At 52.4% G+C, this 19,238-nt stretch overlaps 1 protein-coding gene across 6 annotated transcripts in view; it reads left to right on the top strand.

The window, feature by feature from the left end:
- Nucleotides 1-19,238, top strand: part of ATP9B (ATPase phospholipid transporting 9B (putative)) — a 217,057-nt gene that overhangs the window by 181,598 nt on the left and 16,221 nt on the right. For all 6 annotated transcript variants that reach the window (XM_030868226.2, XM_060311086.2, XM_030868225.2 and 3 more), the window contains 10 exons: nt 7,642-7,803; nt 8,489-8,581; nt 10,064-10,147; nt 10,255-10,425; nt 13,042-13,140; nt 15,100-15,189; nt 17,740-17,884; nt 18,110-18,174; nt 18,735-18,890; nt 18,991-19,055. In XM_030868226.2, coding sequence (XP_030724086.1) covers nt 7,642-7,803; nt 8,489-8,581; nt 10,064-10,147; nt 10,255-10,425; nt 13,042-13,140; nt 15,100-15,189; nt 17,740-17,884; nt 18,110-18,174; nt 18,735-18,890; nt 18,991-19,055 — 1,130 coding nt within the window. The remainder of the gene's footprint in view (nt 1-7,641; nt 7,804-8,488; nt 8,582-10,063; nt 10,148-10,254; nt 10,426-13,041; nt 13,141-15,099; nt 15,190-17,739; nt 17,885-18,109; nt 18,175-18,734; nt 18,891-18,990; nt 19,056-19,238) is intronic.

Here is a 19,238-nt window from a genome sequence, read left to right on the forward strand (position 1 = left end):
TTGCTGACGTGGCCTCTGGATGAGATTTAGCTTAGGCTCCCACTTAGATATGTAATTTTTACACTCACATTTTAATTATTTTGACCTTTGTATTATTGTCAATAATCACATTGTTAGAAATGTCTTAAAGCTAAGTTAGAGAAATAGTCATTCTTACATGGCCTGTACCACCACTGAAAGCATCCAAAGGAAACAGGAAGAGGTGGCACCTCCTCTGCCCCTTCCACTGGGAGGGCCACACCAATGGGGAAAGCAAGCAGCAGTGTGTTAACTGCTCCTGAGATGAATTCTGAGTCAGAGACCTAAAAATTCCACCTGCCCCCAGCAGCTTTCTTGTTCTGTTAGAAGGACCCCATGTAGCGGCAATCTGACCCAATACGGGGATAACATCCCAAGAGGGACCGTGGTCAGGGGAAGCCAGTGGTCAGAAGCAGCCTCCATGCGAACACCGAGAGTCTCCCGCTAAGACACCACCTCCCGGGAGCCGTCAGCAGATGGAAACTCCACCTCCACCGGCTTATGTGTTAGGCAGTGCCTTGCAAATCAAACCGGGGCTGTGCACTGGTAAAAAGAAACGAAACAAATGAGGTTGGCGTCCAACTAAAACGTTTAGAAGAAAAAGGCAAGACCAAAGGAAAGTAAGAGAAAGAAAAGATAAAGGAAAACGTAAAAGTTGGATATATACTGATTGAATATACTGATTGAGTCCTGCTTCAATAAGCAGACACGATAAAGTGAATTTAAATCCACAGCACACTGCATACATTAGAGTAAATCAAAAGCAGTGCTGTTAAGGGTGGGACGCGCTTCTGTTTTTAAGTCATCCACTCATGGTTTGTCATAAACTTTAGCTGATTCTTGCACACAAATGTCCACATGAGCAGATGATACTTATACTGATTGAATAAGCAGTAAATTCAAAAGCTGATCCTTTGAAAAGTAAATAAAATGGAAAAACTGTGGGCAAAAATAGTAAATAATACAAAACAGTGAATGCAGACTAAGAATACACACATAAAATTACACATATGAAGAGTGTATAATAGATGAGCTTAAATTTTTATGAGAGTATATTAAAACACAGCCCAAATGCTATTATTTTTGAAAACCTCATTAAATAACCATGTTCAGGAAAAATATATATTAGCAAAATGGCATCTAAAGAACAGCATAAAACCTCGGTAGACCAGAAAAGAGGAAGAAACAAAACTGTCTCTTGTTTTAATAGGTGATATGATTGTCTCCATATAAAATCCCAAAGGCTCTACCAAAACTTTAACTCTCTACTAAGATTTAATAAGTGAGTTTACCAAAGTTGCACATTATGATAGCCACATACACAAATCACTCATGCTTGTGTGCACTAGCAATGAGCAATTAGAAACCGACATTTAAAAATGTACCATTTCTAAAGCACCAAAAAACCCATGAGATGCTTAAGGCTATATCTAACGAAGTAGGTGTAGGATTTGTGTGCTGGGAAGTGTAAGACAACGAAGAAAACTCAAGGACAGTCTATATATGAGAACCATATTGTGCACGTGGATTGGAAGACTTTCTGTTACCAAGATGTCAGTTTGTTACCAAGATGTCAGTTGATTTTTTATACAGATGCCAAGGAAATCCAATGCAGAAAGGATGATTATTTAAATAAATGGGACCCAGAACATATTTTTAAACATCTTTATTGGAGTATAGTTGCTTTACAATGGTGTGTTAGTTTCTGCTTTATAACAAAGTGAATCAGTTATACATAGACATATGTTCCCATATCCCCTCCCTCTTGCATCTCCCTCCCTCCCACCCTCCCTATCCCACCCCTCCAGGCAGTCACAAAGCACCGAGCTGATCTCCCTGTGCTATGCGGCTGCTTCCCACTAGCTATCTACCTTACGTTTGGTAGTGTATATATGTCCATGCTTCTCTCTCGCTTTGTCACAGCTTACCCTTCCCCCTCCCCGTATCCTCAAGTCCATTCCCTAGTAGGTCTGCGTCTTTATTCCCGTCTTGCCCCTAGGTTTTTCATGACCATTTTTTTTCTTTTTAGATGCCATATATATGTGTTAGCATATGGTATTTGTTTTTCTCTTTCTGACGTACTTCGCTCTGTATGACAGACTCTAGGTCCATCCACCTCACTACAAATAACTCAGTTTTGTTTCTTTGTATGGCTGAGTAATATTCCATTGTATGTATGTGCCACATCTTCTTTATCCATTCATCTGTCGATGGACACTTAGGTTGCTTCCATGTCCTGGCTATTGTAAGTAGAGCTGCAATGAGCATTGTGACTCTTTTTGAATTATGGTTTTCTCAGGGTATATGCCCAGTAGTGGGATTGCTGGGTCGTATGGTAGTTCTCTTTTTAGTTTTTTAAGGAACCTCCATACTGTTCACCACAGTGGCTGTATCAATTTACATTCCCACCAGGAGTGCAAGAGGGTTCCCTTTTCTCCACACCCTCTCCAGCATTTACAGTTTGTAGATTTTTTCATGATGGCCATTCTGACCGGTGTGAGATGATACCTCATTGTAGTTTTGATTTGCATTTCTCTAATGATTAGTGATGTTGAGAATCCTTTCCTGTGTTTGTTGGCAGAGTCTGTCTGTCTTCTTTGGAGAAATGTCTGTTTAGGTCTTCGGCCCATTTTTGGATTGGGTTGTTTGTTTTCTTGATGTTGAGCTTCATGAGCTGCTTGTAAATTTTGGAGATTAGTCCTTTGTCAGTTGCTTCATTTGCAAATATTTTCTCTCATTCTGACGGTTGTCTTTTCGTCTTGTTTATGGTTTCCTTTGCTGTGCAAAAGCTGTTAAGTTTCATTAGGTCCCATTTGTTTATTTTTGTTTTTATTTCCATTTCTCTAGGGGACCCAGAACATTTGAACAGCCATATGCAGAAAGAGCCTAAACTAATCTCTCTCACTCCTATAAAAATTAACTCAAATTGGTCATAGACCTAAATGAAAAACCAAAAGTATAAAATTTCTAGAAGAAAACCTTTGTAGGCTTGAGTTAGTTAGGCAACGATTTTGTAGGTCACAAACAGTACAAATTGTATAAGAAAAGAATTGATAAACTAGACTTAAAGGTAAAAATCCTACGTTCTTCGACAGACATTGTTAAGAAAATGAAGGCAAGGCACAGGTTTGTAGGATATGTTTGCAAAATACATATCTGATAAATGACTAGTGACCAACATAGATGAAGAACTCCCAAAACTCAATCGTGAGAAAACGAGCACTCTGTTTAAACAGAAGCCAAAGATTTGAACAACTGCATCACCCAAAACAACCGTGGATGTGACCGTGTAAAGCCACGGAACAGCAAGCCTTGGAGCTTCATTCGGGTGACGGGCACTTTGCACGCTAAGAAATGGTTAGAGGTGAACTAGTAATCCCAGGGCGAGAATCAGGTTTCTTACGCTCGAAGCCCAGATCACACTGGACTAGCGCTTCATCCCCATCTCTTCCCGGGTCCTAGGAGACTGCCTCACACAAGCCAGCACCCAAAAACTGCTCCGGCTGTGTTTTCACACCTGTGTTCAGTGTCCCGTTGAACTTGCCACTGTTAAATCACCTTAAATCAGCGAGTGTTAGTTCTCGCTGATTGAAGGAATGTCTTGCGCTGGTTCCTGAGGGTAGAGCAGTGAGCACAGCAGGCATCGGGGGTCTCGGGGCTGCTGGAGGCCCGGGTGGGGGACATGGCAGCGTGGCGGGAGGGGGAGCCACAGCGGAGAGAGCGGGGGGTTTGGGGGAAGGTGACGGGGAGCCGGCAGGCAGCCCCGGCGAGGCTGGAGGACGGCTGGTGGCGTGTGGCCGCAGAGGCCCAGGCGGCCAGCGGGGGCGACCCGAGGCCATTCACAGGCTCGCCACGCTGTTGTCCAGCTCCGTCACTGGACGTTCAGCTCCGTCACGGGGGACACCGAGTGGACTGTGCCCAGCGGGTCTGCACGGGGCTCCAGGGGAGGCCTTGGCCGGCACAGCCTCCACTCCCCACTGTGCTCCGACCGCCTGGCGAGTCTCCACCCTCGGCAGCCGTGCTGTTCATTTTGCTGTAGGGGAGGCATCATGCTTTCAAGACGTGTGTTTGGTCTAATCGCTTAAACGTCCTCAGGAAGAAAATAGAGTCAAACTGCCCATTCCTTAGAAATTTTCCTTCCTCTGATTTCGACGTTCAGTATCACTGGATGTAAGTGAGCCCTCAGAGCCTTCTGAAAAGAACACCTCTAGTTTATTTCAGACATACAGAGGGAACGGTCCGAATGCTGACCCGCTTTCCCCCAGCCCCGCTGCACTCCAGGGCCAGGTGGCAAAGCTCGAAGCCGCAGGGGGACCCTCCGGTCGCCGTGGGCGTCGTGGCGGCCTCCACTGAGGTGCCGAGCGCGTGGCGGCCAGTTCTGCACGTTCGTGTCCCCCCTTTGTGGCTGCTGGCTTGTAAGTCTGTTCAGAAATGTTACATTTTACATCACCAGAGAGAATCCTGCCCAGCGCTAAGCACTGACATTAGAAGACTAACGGAAGCGCCCGTCGCGTTGAGTGTGTGAACGCTCTTCTCCTTGTCGGCATTATATAGCGAGACCTCGACGTGCTTACTGACTAGGAACAGCTGTACAGATGCTGGGCCAGGCAGCAGAAGCCCAGCGGACTCCTCTGATACGTCGCTACCCCCAGTGGGTTATGAAACCAAGCATAAACTAAGCAGTAACCAGGTGTGAGTCACCAAATAGAGAAACTCAGGTCCTGACTGCAGCGGGACCCAGTGAGATGAGAGGGTGTTCACAGGGAGATACAATTTACAGGTCAGAATGTAATAGTAACCTTTCACTGTGTAAACCGAAAACGAAACTTGGGGTCTTGGGTCATCTGCAGACACAGAGAAGTCGTACAGAAATAGTCTGTGGGGTTTCCCGTTCGCTTTACATTTGCACTGGGGCTGCAGAGCTGTTGACTTGCCCCACTCGACGTGCTGACGTCCAGGTGTCTTCTTTTAGAGCTCTAATTTGGAGTATATCACTGATGCTCTAAATTATAGTACTGTATCCTCGTGGCATCATGTTAGGATTCCGGCCTGCTTCAGTATCCTAGTAATGCGCTGGAAAGCCAGGGCATGCGGCTTCTAATTCGAGCTCCACGGTGACTCACTATGTCACATTTAATGCGTTCGTGGGACCCCAGAGCTGACAGGGCCCCTAGAAAGCTGATGTCATCCGCCCTGTAAGCCAGCAGCTGGACTCCGGTGTCAGGAGTATTGACAGGCGTCTCCACTGCTGCCAGCAAACCAGGACTGGGGCTGGGAAGAAGCCGTTTCAGTGGACACTGGCATGGGGGTCAGGAGTCCGGCGGGGCCCGGCCTTCAGAGCCCGCTGCGCTCACGTGTCTCGTGGAGACCCTGGTTGCAGCCTCGTGGACTGGCTGTGACGCCCCGCTGCCGGGCGGTATGGTGGCCACAGCCAGTGTCCCCTTGGGCAGCGGGGCGGGAGCGTCCACCGCGGGCGGCCTTGCTGCGGCCTCGGCCGCTGGGCTGTCGGGCCGTCTGGTGCTGTGTCGGTCTGTCCTCTCCTCTGCTGGAAGCTCCCGTGCGTGAGTGCCGCCCCTCGGGCTGCCCAGCTGCAGGGAGGATGTCCTTCCTTCGGCTTCGCCTTCTCTGTCCAGGGTGGGCTCTCACTCCCGAGCTGGCCCGGCCCACCTGGGCTTGGGGGCTGGGCTCGCTGGCGGTTGCTGGACGCGCATCCTGGGCCTGGTCGGCGCAGGGCTCCCTCGAGACGCCAGCTGCAAGTCCGGGGCCCCGGGACTCCCCTCAGCATGACCCTCACTCCCACTCCTGCTTCTCCGAAGCTGCTGTAACCTGTTTATCACAGACCGACTCTACCATGTACACTTTTTAAAATACCAGAAGGTTTTATAAGATGAATTCTGATGCATTGACTACGTATAAAATAAGACGAAATTGTAATTTAAAACCGTATAAAAAAGTATGTCTTTACTATTCTGAAACAGTCGTCCTGCTTGTCTGTTTAGGTCCTTTGCAAAATCCTAGAAAATGTTTGGGAACTGAAGTCACCCTTTCCGGGAGAGGCTGGGTACCATCTGTCCTGGACCCCTTTCAGGGAAGCCATGTGGGAGTGTGTGGGGAACCAGGCACCAAGGCACCGGCACAGGCGCCTTAAAGTGTCGCCCTCGGCTGTGCCCCAGGGCATCCCCGCCCCACGGGGCGCCCCTGCAGCCCCAGAAAGTGTCTCGCGCCGGCTTTTTCTGCCTCGCTGTCTTTGGACGCCCTGTCCACCCGTAGCATGCGGCCCACCCCACAATGTCAGACACTTGACAAGCTTGTCGGGACTTTTCTCCAGTTATATTTGTGGAAAATTACTTGGAAAACCTCATTCGTAAAGTGATTCCCGCTCCGCCTAAATGGCTTACGTGAGAAAGGGCAGAGGGTGAAACCCTGACATTGATCATCAATGTGCCAAACGCCCCACGGGTGGGTCAGACCTCAGCGTAACCCTGGGAGGTCGCCACCATCTTATCGACGAGGAGACCGGGGCTTAGGGGTGCAGCCTGTCACCCAGATTCACGGAGCTGGCACGCGGCAGCTCGAGGATTCCGAACTGAGCGGTCTCACCTCGGCACCAGAGCTGCTGAGGATCTCGTCAGACGGGAGTTTTCAGGAATGACTAGGAGAGAACATAACATCTGCACACTAGACAGAATTTAAAATGCTCTTGAGTGATAGGATTTCTCAGAACCCCAGGGCAAACGCTAAAAGCACAGGTGGTGAAAGGAACTGCAGGTGAGGGCCAGGCGCCAGGGTTAGGAGAGGCCCAGAGCCCCCAGGGGGAAGGAGCCACTGCCTGCGGCCGCGGGGCCCTCACCTGCACGGCGGGGGCAGCACGTCATGAATTTCTTGCAGTGAAGTTGCTTTTAAAGACAATCTTTTTCTGAAAACGCTTATTGTCATAAAAATTACTATGCATAAGTGGTGAACTTTAAAAATTATTTTTCCACTTAAGATTTTTACGTTTAAATCATAAAGGATTGTAAGTAAGAATACTTTCTATTTTCGAGTCCTTGCCACATGCCAGGGGGCCTCCTCTGATCGTTCCCCCTTTAGAACAGTTTGCAAACACATCTTCCACAGAACAGGCGGTGAGCCTCAGTACGCAGAGGACCAGGTCACGGGGCTTCCAACTGTCGGAGTTGGGCTTGGCGCCCGGGCCTGCCCTCCCCGCAGGCGTGCTGGCTGTGGAGCCCCCAGTCGCCAGTTGGTCCGTGATGGAGACACATGAGGGATTCAGGGCATCAGTGTCGCGGGCGTCCTCGAGCCCAGCCCCACCTGCTCTCCGAGCCGTCCAGCCCGGCGGGCGCTCCGCATAGATTTTAAACCCTAGCTGTAGGCAGCTGGTAACACAAATCGCAGCACAAGTGTGCTTACCAACGGCCTTTATCTTAGACGGTAAGACCAAGGCCCTCAGTCTCGCTGCGTATCGCTTCCCTGTAACGAACACTAGACGCGGCCTCAGAAACAGCAGGGCCTGGATGTGGTCAGTTTCGTCTCTCGGTGGCATCTCGGCGAGCTCACTGACCGCTGGCCTGATGTCCCCTTCCCGGGGAGCGAGTGCCCTCACGTCTCGCTGGTCTCCCGCAGGTGGCCCTGGTGCAGTGGACGGAGAGCGTCGGCCTCACTCTGGTCAACAGAGACCTCACATCCATGCAGCTGAGGACCCCCAGCGGCCAGATCCTGACCTACTGCATCCTGCAGACCTTCCCCTTCACGTCGGAGAGCAAGCGGATGGGGGTCATCGTCAGGGTACGCTGGCCTCTGTCCCCGAGCTGGGTGCCTGCTCTGGTCACTGTGAGGACACTGCAGCGGTCTCTTAAGGCTCACTCCAGGGCTTTATGCTCGTCACAGTGTTTTGTAATAATAAAATCCAAACTGATAATTTATGCTGAGAAGCTGGTGTGGCTCTAATAGTCATGATTTAAAACAACTTTCCTAAGACGGCTGAGGCAGGATAAGTAGATGCTCATGAATGTTTGAAATCGGCTCGAGCTGCTTTGTTTCCCGCAGCAGTCGCAGCCAGAGTTTACCTGAAGATGATTTATGACCATAACGTTGCTAAAATATACCCCTATTACATTTTTTGTAGCGAATACCACAAATACATCTTGGAAGTTGGCTAAACTAAGAAGCTTATTCACTCAAGCTCTGGAAATTTGAGAGAATTTACCTTGCAGTCCAAGGCGTATATTCATTTACAGATTTTATTTCAAAACCCTCAGCACAGCATCTTGAGAGCCACAATTACGCTCTCGGTTCCTGGTGGCCTGAGCATCTAGGGAGGACACAGCCCTGCCTGCAAGGTGTCTGAGTAACTCACCCAGGGGAGTGGGTTCACAGAGAATTGCCCTCCTGGTGCGTTCCCGTTAGAGCAGCCCCCCAGTAGCCGCAGCGTGGCCTCAACATGTCTGTGTTCACTCCCGTCTCGTTACAGGACGAGTCCACAGCAGAGATCACGTTCTATATGAAAGGTGCCGACGTTGCCATGTCCACCGTCGTCCAGTATAATGACTGGCTGGAGGAGGAGGTATGAGCTGTCTCACATTGTGCAGATGTTTTTATGAAACTCAGGGCAGTGACAGAAGCACGGCATCCTTTCTCCGACTTGTAGGTACTTGCTGGTGTCACTGGAGTGAATCAAGATGCCAGGTTTCACACCAGACACTGTCGGTTCATAAAGCAGAGAGGATAGGAGTACTGTCAATTATAAATACCGTACTTTCTGGGTGAACAACTACTGTTTTTGGTTTCTGTGTGAATACGTGTAGATGTGTGCAAGTGGGTCCTTATGAAGAATATTTTATTTTGGTGGAAAAACAGAAAGCATCCCTAATCATTCACTAGAATATTCTGAATAGCATTGTGCATGTAACTAGAGTTATACTTTAACATGATAGTTATTTTGTAACCTAAATTATTTACCAGGATATTTTAGTTAGAATTTAATTCTAATACGTACATAGGATTCACTTTAAATGTGGAGATAAGATCCAAATATAACCAATCCTATATTTTCATCAAATTCTCCCTGAACAAATACGATTTGTATTTAGCTTCATGAGATGATTTGTTTGCATTTATGTATTTGTAAAAACTTAGATTTCAGAGTAAAACTAAACCGCTGAATTCAAGAGTGTGACCCCCTTCTGTGTGCATGTTGTCGGTGGGGCTCAAGCGTGTCCACCCCCCTTCAGGCCAGGAGTCTGTCAGTCCAGGGGCCACAGCCCACGTCCACGACGGTATTGGCAATATGAATCAATAGCTCCTTCAGGCACTGGATTTAATCAGGGACATGAATGAATTAAACTCCCTGAAGACCTGGTAAAATGCCATAAAAATTACTTTGGGTCATAATGATGTGCAATTAATTATAAAATCCTTGTTTAATTTATTTAGCTTTATGAGGTCAAATCGATAAATGTCTTGCAACAGACAGATAATGTCAGACTGTTTTTCAGATAACTTTATTAAAAATCCTTTGTGCATTTATTTCCAACATTGTAGTTTCTCCCATCGATAAATCTTTCCACACCCTCCCACCGCAGTCTTTGTTGTTAATACTCTTGTCGTGGGGAAAGCCTTTCCCTTTATCCAAAGCCAGCAGGTACTCAGAGCCTGAGTTTACAGGGGGCTGTTCTGTGTCACAGAAGCTCCCAAGCTGGATTCTTGGTTATCAACGTGTGTTCCCCAAATACTAAGAAAACAAAACACACCTACGCTGTCCGTCATGCAGCGGAAAGGGCGATTTTGTAAAGCCTGCAGTGCGAGCCCATCCTCTGTGTGGACGTGATGCCCGCGAGCCGAGGCGGCGGTGCCTGGGGGGCAGCCCCTTCCTCTCCGCGCAGGCTCCCCTCTTTGCCCCCAGATGTGTGTTTGTTAGAAACGAGACGGAGCTAGGACTGGGGAGCAGGGCGGGATGAGCTAGCGGAGGACGTGGCCGTGGCTGCAAGGAGCGGTGGCCGAGGCTGCGGGCCGGCCGGGCCGCGTGTGACCTGCCTCTCTCTTCCAGTGCGGCAACATGGCCCGCGAAGGCCTGCGCACCCTCGTGGTGGCCAAGAGGGCGCTGACGGACGAGCAGTACCAGGACTTCGAGGTGAGCGGCCGTGGCCTCGGGGAGACGGTGCGCACGGGGGGGGCGCCGCGGGGGTCCCCGCCTCGGCCAGCCCCGCGCGAGTCACAGCACCACCCGCCTGTCCTCAGAACCGCTACAACCAGGCCAAGCTGAGCATCCACGACAGGACGCTCAAGGTGGCCGCCGTGGTGGAGAGCCTGGAGCGGGAGATGGAGCTGCTGTGCCTGACGGGGGTGGAGGACCAGCTGCAGGCGGACGTGCGGCCCACCCTGGAGATGCTGCGCAACGCGGGCCTCAAGGTACCGCGAGGGAGCGGGCGCCCCCTGGAGGTGGTCCCGGGAAACCCGCCGAGGTGGAGGGGGTGAGGGCCTTGGTGAGCAGAGGTCTCTGCGCGTCCCGCGGAGCCCCGGCCCGCCCCGCCCCGGGGGCTGCGCCCGCCCGCCCATCACCCAGACGCAGCGGTTCTGCTGCCCCCTTCCCGGCGCCGTCTCCTCCTGGCTGCCTTCCCGGCCGCGGGCGTCCTCACGGCAGCCTGAGGCCTGTCCCGGCCCGAGCTGCTCCCCACGGCAGCCTTTTATCCGCGTGGGGATATCCCCGTAGACCGCATGATGCTCCCTGCCTGACCTACTGACCTGCTGGCTTTTTCTAACGGTTTGTCCTCTTCGGGTCCAGGGGAGATTAGCACGTTGTGGTGTAAGTTTCAGTTTTCAGGAAACTGCTTTCTTGCCTTACTTACCTGCGCTCTCACGAAAGCTGAAGTTCAGTTACACATGGCTGAGAAAATGCATTTCAGTGCTGCCTCGAGGACTGAGAATGAAAAAAGTGCAGCTTGCTTTTAAAAGAAATACTTGTGTCTAACTGGAGCAGAGAGAGAGAACTGGAGGAAAATGTCAGAAGGCAAAGCCGTGGCCGGCTTCAAATAACAATACGCTCAGCACGTTTTGATGAGGGCCCTGTGACGGGCACGGCAAGGGGGCCCCTGCCGTCCAGGCCTCTGGGCGGGGGAGATGTCGGAGCCTCCCCACCCATTCAGGGCCGTGGCAGGGGCAGCCGCTGGCATGTGCGTGTGCTGTGCAGGTGCTAGTCAGAGTGGAAGAGAGCAGTTCAGCCTCAGAACGGTGACCCGATCTAAGCCTGTGCGACAGAAGCTTGCGTGGAGGAACATGATTGACTAGAGGCAGACAGCCTGCTCGTTCCATTGTGGGTTTTCACGAGCTCCCCGTCAGTCTCGCTCTTGGGTGTCGCTGCTGGCTTGTCAGCACAGCCGAGGCCTGCGTGTTTCTTGTGTAAAGATTCGGGTGCTTTGTATTAGCTGCTTGCTAAGCTCTGAAGTCAGTAAGACTTGCTGGGCTTCTACCCTTTTCCCTTTTCTTGCTCCGTCAGGAGAAGCAGACTCTTTTGTCCCGTTATAGTTCAAGGATGTGGTTTCAGCCCGTCCTCTGAGCCCGAGACGTGGCGCTCGGCCAGGCCACACTTGTCCCTGAGTTATCAGCAGCGGGACTTCTTGTTCTGTGGGGTTAATTGTCCCCAACTTGGTCACGGTGACGTGTCATTGTCTTAGATCCAGGCTCAGTAAAGTGAATATTAATGTGTAACATAAGTAAAAAACACAAAGCCTCAGACGCTGAAAAGAGCCCCAGGTAGATTGTGCCTAAGCAGAGAACCAGTATACCGTGTAAGTTCCCAAAAATGCGTATGTATGTATGATACACGTGACACATCTGAAAAGTCAGATGGTAGCAAGAAATTGCTGCTGTTATAGAAAAGATACGTAAACCATCCTGTTCTGCATGAAGTGTCCTGGTTTTGCTCTCTTTTCAGTCTAGGGACGTTTACACATACAATATGTGCATGTGTTTGATATTTTTGTGGTGTTCGGGAGTTCCCTGGTGGCCTAGTGGTTAGGATTCTGGGCTTTCACTGCCATGGCCTGAGTTCAATCCCTGGTTTGGGAACTGAGATCCCACAAGCCATGCGGCCTGGCCAAAAAATGATAATAATAAATAAAAAGTAAAACAAAAGGGATAGATTTTTAAAAAATATACTTTTTTAGTGGTGTTATTTGACATGACTTATTTGATACGAAACAACTTTCGGGTTAACTATTGCCCGTTTACCTATTTTGAACCTCAGTTTTCAACCGAAAAACTCACACAAGTGACAACGAGGATGTCAGGGTCCCCCTAACTCTGCAAGCCCTCGGCCTGTGGTCCTTGGGCCTGTTTGCTTGGCCTGCGAGGCCGTGTAGACATGGCCTTCTGACACTCAGGCGTCCTCCTCAGTCCCAGCCGCGAGGCTCCTAATCGCCTGTCGTTCACCTGCCTCAGCTCTGCTGCTGTGTCTAAACGTCACTTTGCTCTTACCTGTTTCAGTTAAGCAAGTTGGCAGAGACTTTTATTGTGGTAGAATGTGCATGATGTAAAGTTTGCCATCTTCACCATTTTTAAGTGCACGGTGCAGTGGCACTAAGTACATTCACACTGTTGTGTAACAAGCAGCACCCTCCGCCTGCCTTAACTCTTTATGCTGTAAGACTGAGACTCTGTCCCCGTGAAACGCTAGCTCCCCCTCCCCCAGCCCGGACACCCTCCATCTCCTTCCTGTCTCTAGAGTCTGACTCCTCTGGGGACCTCATTCAGGTGGAATCATGCGGTGTTTGTCCTGTTGTGACTGGTTTGTTTCTCTCAGCGTAGTGTTGCAGGTGTCAGATCCCCTGCCTTTTTAATATTCATTGTATGGATGGACCACATTTGGCTTCTCCATCGTCCATCCGTGGACTCACACGTTGCTTCAGGTTTGGCTGTTGTCAATAGTGATGCTGAAAACACGGATGTGCAGATATCTTTTCAAGGGCAGACACTTTTCAGATGAACACGGGATAGCATTGGGGTTCACCAGCTGAAACTGTTTCTTAGATATGGATGCTGACGGGCGATAAACTGGAGACGGCCACGTGCATCGCCAAGAGTTCTCACCTGGTGTCTCGAACGCAGGACACACACGTTTTCAGGCCGGTAAGTGCACGTCCACATCACTTTGAATTTTAAATGTTTTGAATTGAAACTTATTGGTTTTGTGAGAATGTATACGCAGTTATTTATTAATTAATAGATACTATTTTAAAAGAGAAGTAAGTTTCTTACTCAGTTTATAAAAACATGTTAGAAATAGATTTCTATTAGTTACATATATTAAATGTGATCAAAAAGCTGCTTTTGGGCTTCCCTGGTGGCGCAGTGGTTGAGAGTCCGCCTGCCGAGGCAGGGGACATGGGTTCGTGCCCCGGTCCGGGAAGATCCCACATGCCGCGGAGCAGCTGGGCCCGTGAGCCATGGCCACTGAGCCTGTGCGTCCGGAGTCTGTGCTCTGCAATGGGAGAGGCCACAACAGTGAGAGGCCCGCGTACTGCAAAAAAAAAAAAAAAAAAAGCTGCTTTTGGTAGAGTGAAACAAGGTCTAAATTCAAGAGTATTTTTCTGTTGTACTATTAGAATTATTAACAACTAAATATCTATTTTAAAATAGACATACTGCAGTCATTTTCTGTTCAATTTACAAAAGTATATATTGAGAAAAAAATGACGTTTGTCTATTAGTTAGACACAATACATGTGGTCCAGAAGCTGCTTTTGTGAAACAAGCTTTAAATACAAAGTAGAAATGTGTTTTTAATCTACTGCCATCTTCAAATTAAATGATCTTCCTCAATTAGATCAAAGAAAATTAATAGAAATGATCGAAATTTGTGTGTTTACTGTATCTACGAGTTATGATGAAATTTGATTCAAACAAAAAATAAAAGTTTCTTGGGTCTTGATTGATGGCAGCTGAACAGACATTGTGTGTCTCTGTTCCGAAGGAAGCCCTTGCACCTACAGAAATAGTGATTTGAATATAATTTACATATAAATGTAGTTTATTTCGAAGCATCAGAATCACAAATTAGGCCCTGCAGACGACTATTTGCAATTAAATTATTAATGATTCTGATAAAGCTTCAGATCAATTTTTGTTGACTTTGCAGTGTTATAGCCCCACAAATAAAATTTCCACAATAAAGCCTACCTATTTAAAGATGAGTCTGGATTGATTAACCTGGACCCATGAAGCTTTTTATTTCAGTCCTGTAATATATCATTTCTTTTATGCCCCATAAAATCTCCACAGAAAGAATGTCAAAAACTAGTATGTTGGTTTCTGAAATATTTTCATTCAAAAATTAACGATACTTCAAGATTATGACTTGATTTTACTCTTTTCCATCATTCAATCTTCCAGATAACTCAGTTTGCTTGAACTGATAGAATAAGTCAAAACCCATGGTAGAGACAACAGAAACAGTTTTATAAAAGCATTTTGTATCACTTGGCATGTTATGAAAAGAGGCGTCTTTAAATGAAGCCTCGATTTTAGGTCATTCCGTCCCTCCCTGCTGTGTGGCCACGAGGAACTCAGCTTCCTCGGGCTGTGATGCTGAGGTGTGTTGACCTGTGACTATGCAGAACGGCATCCCTGGCGTTAACACTCACACACACCCCCACTGCCCTATGAAAGTAGAGAGACTTTCAGTTAACGGTCATCATGCTCTCTTACCCGCGTATATTGAGAAAAGCCAGTTGTCTTCCCCAGCTACGCAAAGGCGCCTGTTAGCTCATGGGGGCAGTGGTGGGGGGCCGTTTGTCCCTCTTTCTTGACAAGCCAGTTCTTCTGTTCACTTTGTCTTACTGTAATTGTGGTACTTGCCCTGCACTTTACAGTGTACGTTTCCTGCCTTGAGTTGCCACACGTTGGAAAGCAATTCGTATTAAATTAGTAGGTATTTATTCCCATCACTGTAGAAGAAATTTGAAAGAGCGGTTGGCTATGGAATTTCCTGTGTAAAGCACTTTCCGGTTTTAGGAGTGTCTTAAGGGCTTGTTTGTCTGTGTGGCTTAAACAGTGTTGTAACTGGGCACTTCTTCCCCTTTCATGGAGGTAACCAGTCGGGGAGAAGCCCATTTGGAACTGAATGCCTTTCGAAGGAAGCATGACTGTGCACTGGTCATATCCGGGGACTCCTTGGAGGTGAGACTGGGCCCTGACCAAGCAGGTGTCTGTGTGTCTGTCCTTCTCCCTGGAGGTGAGGCTGGGCCCTGTCTGTCCGGTGGACTGTGGGCTTCCTCAGTCAGACGTGTCATCAGCCTGCGTTGCCCTCTCCACTGGTTTTGACGTCTCTGCTCACAGCAGTGATGTGTGCGGGTGGAGCCTGAGAAGAGGCCAGGGCCATGTCGCAGTGAGAACTTGGTCCTTACGGCTTTGGCGCTGGTCTGTCTTGGGCTCGTTCAAAGCTCTTCGGGCGCTTGGAGGCCTGCTCTTCGTTCCTGGCGTGGCCGCCTTGGAGCCTGGCTCTGGTAGCCATGATCTCAGTTTATCCAAACGCGTGTTTCCAGCAGCGGCCCTGGTACCCAGGACCCTCTGCTCCTGGAGGCCCCGCGTGGGGCTGGGCGGCCCGCTCGGGTCCAGCCCCCTCTCCTCACTCGGCGCCAGGGTCGCAATGGCCGGAGCCGTCGGGTGGGGGGTGTGCGGAGGGCCCCTCCCCCTGCAGCTTTTGCCCGCGGCTCTCTCAGATGTTTCCAGAAGTCTGGGCGGAGCAGCGCAGCCTCTGGTGACCCAGTCAATGTGGCCACTGAGGCCAGCCTGGCGGGGGCGGGGGGGCTGGGGGTTGGACGGGACGTCAGGAGCAGCGGAGACGGTGCGACCTCTGTGGCCACGTGCGTGCAGATGGCGCCGTGTCCGGCTGGCTCTCCCGCCTGCTGCATTGCCGGGGCCGCGCATCCCAACTCTGCGTGGCTGCTTCCGCGGAGCCACCGGGACCGCGGGGCCTGGACGATGGGGGCCAACGGCAGCGCTCTCACCGCCCGTGCCCAGGATGGAGGACTTGGAGGGCGCCCCGTGCTCCCCGCCGTGCCGTCCCCACAAGCTGACCCCGGGGACGCCCCCAGCCTCGCGGGTGTTCACTGCGTGTGTGTTGTTTTATGGGAGCCGCGGGCCCCTGGCTGACTGTCCAGCTCGCTGGCTGAGCTCTGGCCTCACGTTTGCATTTCTCTGTCTGCAGCGCGGCGTCTGCGCAGCTGCCGCGGGCTCCTGAGTTCTGCTCCTGTCCCTCTCGCTGCGTGTGCGGGACCCGGGACCCCTCGCCGGCTCGGCACACCCCCATCCCCGCAGCGCTGTGAACTCACGCTTGGGTCGCCTGTTTCCGTGGTGCCCGGTGCTGCGCGACCTGCCCGCCAGTCTCCCCGGAGCCTGCGGTGTCTGGTCCCCCCCGGGCTGGGCCCTCCATCCAGCCGCTGAGTCGGTCCAGCACCTGCCGGTCCCGGGCTCCCTGAGCCCCATCTCCTGCCCAGCGCAGCGCCCTCTTGATGGTGCCAAGGAGTGCGGTCCAGTCCCTGTCCACGGATCACACTTCCTTGGTTCTGGGGGACGAAGGATGACTGTCCCCTCCTTCCCAACTCTGGCAGCACTGATTGGGGCCTGAGCCGGCCTTCGAGCCCCCTTTCCTTTCCCGCCTTCTGTCTCTTCGCTCTGCCTCCCGCCCCTCATCCAGAGGGTGAGGCCGGCCTCTCCAGGGCAGAAGGGCTCCGTTCCCCCCCCGGGCCCCCGCCCCCTGGCTGCGCGTGAGGAGGGGTGAGGGGCCTGGGCCTCGCGTGTTCTCGGCTGGTCCCACCGCCGGCTTCAGGTTGCTCACAGCAGCCGAGCCGCGTGCACGTGGCTGTCTGCTTTCCAGCCCAAAGCGTTTTGCGAATTTCCCCTCCGTTCTAGCCCCTCCTTGTAGGTCGATGTCTTTTTTAAAACCTCTCTGTAGTTGGGACTTGGGGAGGGAGCAAAAGTAGCTACTTGTGTTAAGCACGCTTCTGTGAGTGTGTTTTTATTGAAATCCTTTTGCTGTTTCTGTCCCCCAAATCCACATGTTGTTCCTGGCAGCCAGCCGGCCCCAGGGAAACCGCAGGCTGGAGCGCACATCCCCCCTCCCGCCAGCACCCCAGTCCCGCTCCCCAAAGGCAGCGTCACTGTTTCTGCTTCTGGGTCCTGCGGTGGTTCCTCCCCTCAGCGGGGATACTGTGTCCGTCTGTGCTGCTGAGTACCTGCCGTGAACGCGGGTTTTCGCTCACCACCCAGGTTTTAGGTGGCAGAGGGCCTGGGACTGCGTCTTGACCTCTTCACGCGGGGCATGGGCGCCCACACGGCTCTCCTGCAGGCGGATGTGCTGTTGGTGGTAGTCGGTGCCCTGGGGGCTCAGGACCCTCATCTCATCTCTGACTCCTGTCCTTCGTGTGGGGTGACTCTCGGGGTGTCCAGCTCAGCAACGGGACCCCACAGACTTCAGGCAGCTTTGGGGAATTTTTATTTTCCCCACCAAGATGGGGAACTAAGGATCATCGCTGAGGGTATTGTGTGCTAAAGACCAAAGACCTTTTCAGCCAACCCCGGAAGGTGGTGCTGGCATCCCCTGAAGGCAGATGGGCTTGTCCAGGGCTTCCCTGGAGCCCTCCCCCAGCCTGCGTGCGGGCTCCGTCCACCCGTCCTCCGTCCATCTGTCCGTGCCCTGAAGCCCGGCCTCGCTCCTGCCGCCCCCAGGTCTGCCTGAAGTACTACGAGCACGAGTTCGTGGAGCTGGCCTGCCAGTGCCCGGCCGTGGTCTGCTGCCGCTGCACGCCCACGCAGAAGGCCCACATCGTCAGGCTGCTGCAGCAGCACACGGGCAGACGCACGTGCGCCATCGGTGAGCGGGGGCGTCCGGGCAGACGCGCGTGTGCCATCGGTGAGCGGGGGCGTCTGGGGAGCCGGGGTCCTGAAATGAAACGCGCGGGGACGTGCGCCCGGCTCCCTCCTGCCCGCCCGGTGGATTCCCCCCGTTTTCCTGGGTGTTGAAACCCCGTCTGCCGGTTGGCGAGGAAAGCCGGCCCCTCGCAGGTTCCCACTTCACATCCGTGTTCCGTGCTTCCAGGTGACGGAGGGAACGACGTGAGCATGATCCAGGCAGCGGACTGCGGGATCGGGATCGAGGGGAAGGTGCGTCTGTCCCTTGTCCCCGCCAGGCCCCTGGTCAGCCCGCTCACACGCGTGGCCGGGGGCTGGGGGGAGGCGGACCCACGCACTGAGGGAGCAGCTCCACGAGGGCACGTAGAGGACAGGCACGTCCTGCCGGGACTCGGGCACCTTCCTGGTCCCTGAGCTGTGCGGGGCTGCACCTGGGCCGCTCCCCGAATCCCCGCAACCCTCTCTCAGCCTCACACACACGGCCCGCGCTCGGATGTCCAGGTCTCCCGGCCGGTCGGGAGCTGTGGTCTGCCTCCTGTGCTCACGTGAAAACACCCAGAGAGACCTGGACACAGGCTGGATCCCGGGCCCCTCTGCTTTGTGAATCAGGCCACAGTGCTGAACCCGCAGCCGCTTGGCGGGGTGGCAGGTTCAGAGAACTGTCTTGAAGATGCCCCGGTCCCTGCTTAGTTTCCGTGACACCGTCGGTACCAGGCCGGGTCCTCCCAGGGTGCTGGCGGGCGGCTCCCGGGGCGGGGCCCGCGCTCTGCCTCTGTCCGGCCCTTAGCCCGGCCCCTCTGCCTTGGTCGCAGGAGGGCCGGCAGGCCTCGCTGGCGGCCGACTTCTCCGTCTCGCAGTTCAAGCACATCGGCCGCCTGCTCGTGGTGCACGGGCGCAGCAGCTACAAGCGGTCGGCGGCACTCAGCCAATTTGTCATGCACCGCGGCCTCATCATCTCTACGATGCAGGTGCGGCGTCCGGAGGGGCCTTGCGGGGGCGCCTGGTGCCTTGCGGCCTGCGCGCATATCGGCCGACCGTGAGTAACGGGCGCTGCTCTCCTCCCTCCAGGCCGTGTTTTCCTCCGTCTTCTACTTCGCGTCCGTCCCTCTGTACCAGGGATTCCTCATGGTGGGGTAAGTGGGCCCATCACGCGCAGACGTGGCAGCGGCACGTCGGGAGGGCTTGTAGCCCGGGAGCACGTGCAGGGGTTTGCTTGCGTGGCTCCCACACACTCAGCCTGAGGACGAATCGACTGATGTGCGGAGCCACGAAGGGGGGCACCCAGAGGCGGCACGTGTCTGCTTATCCCTCCTACG

The sequence above is a fragment of the Globicephala melas genome, chromosome 13 (assembly GCF_963455315.2).
Source record: "Globicephala melas chromosome 13, mGloMel1.2, whole genome shotgun sequence".
Lineage (NCBI taxonomy): Eukaryota > Metazoa > Chordata > Mammalia > Artiodactyla > Delphinidae > Globicephala > Globicephala melas.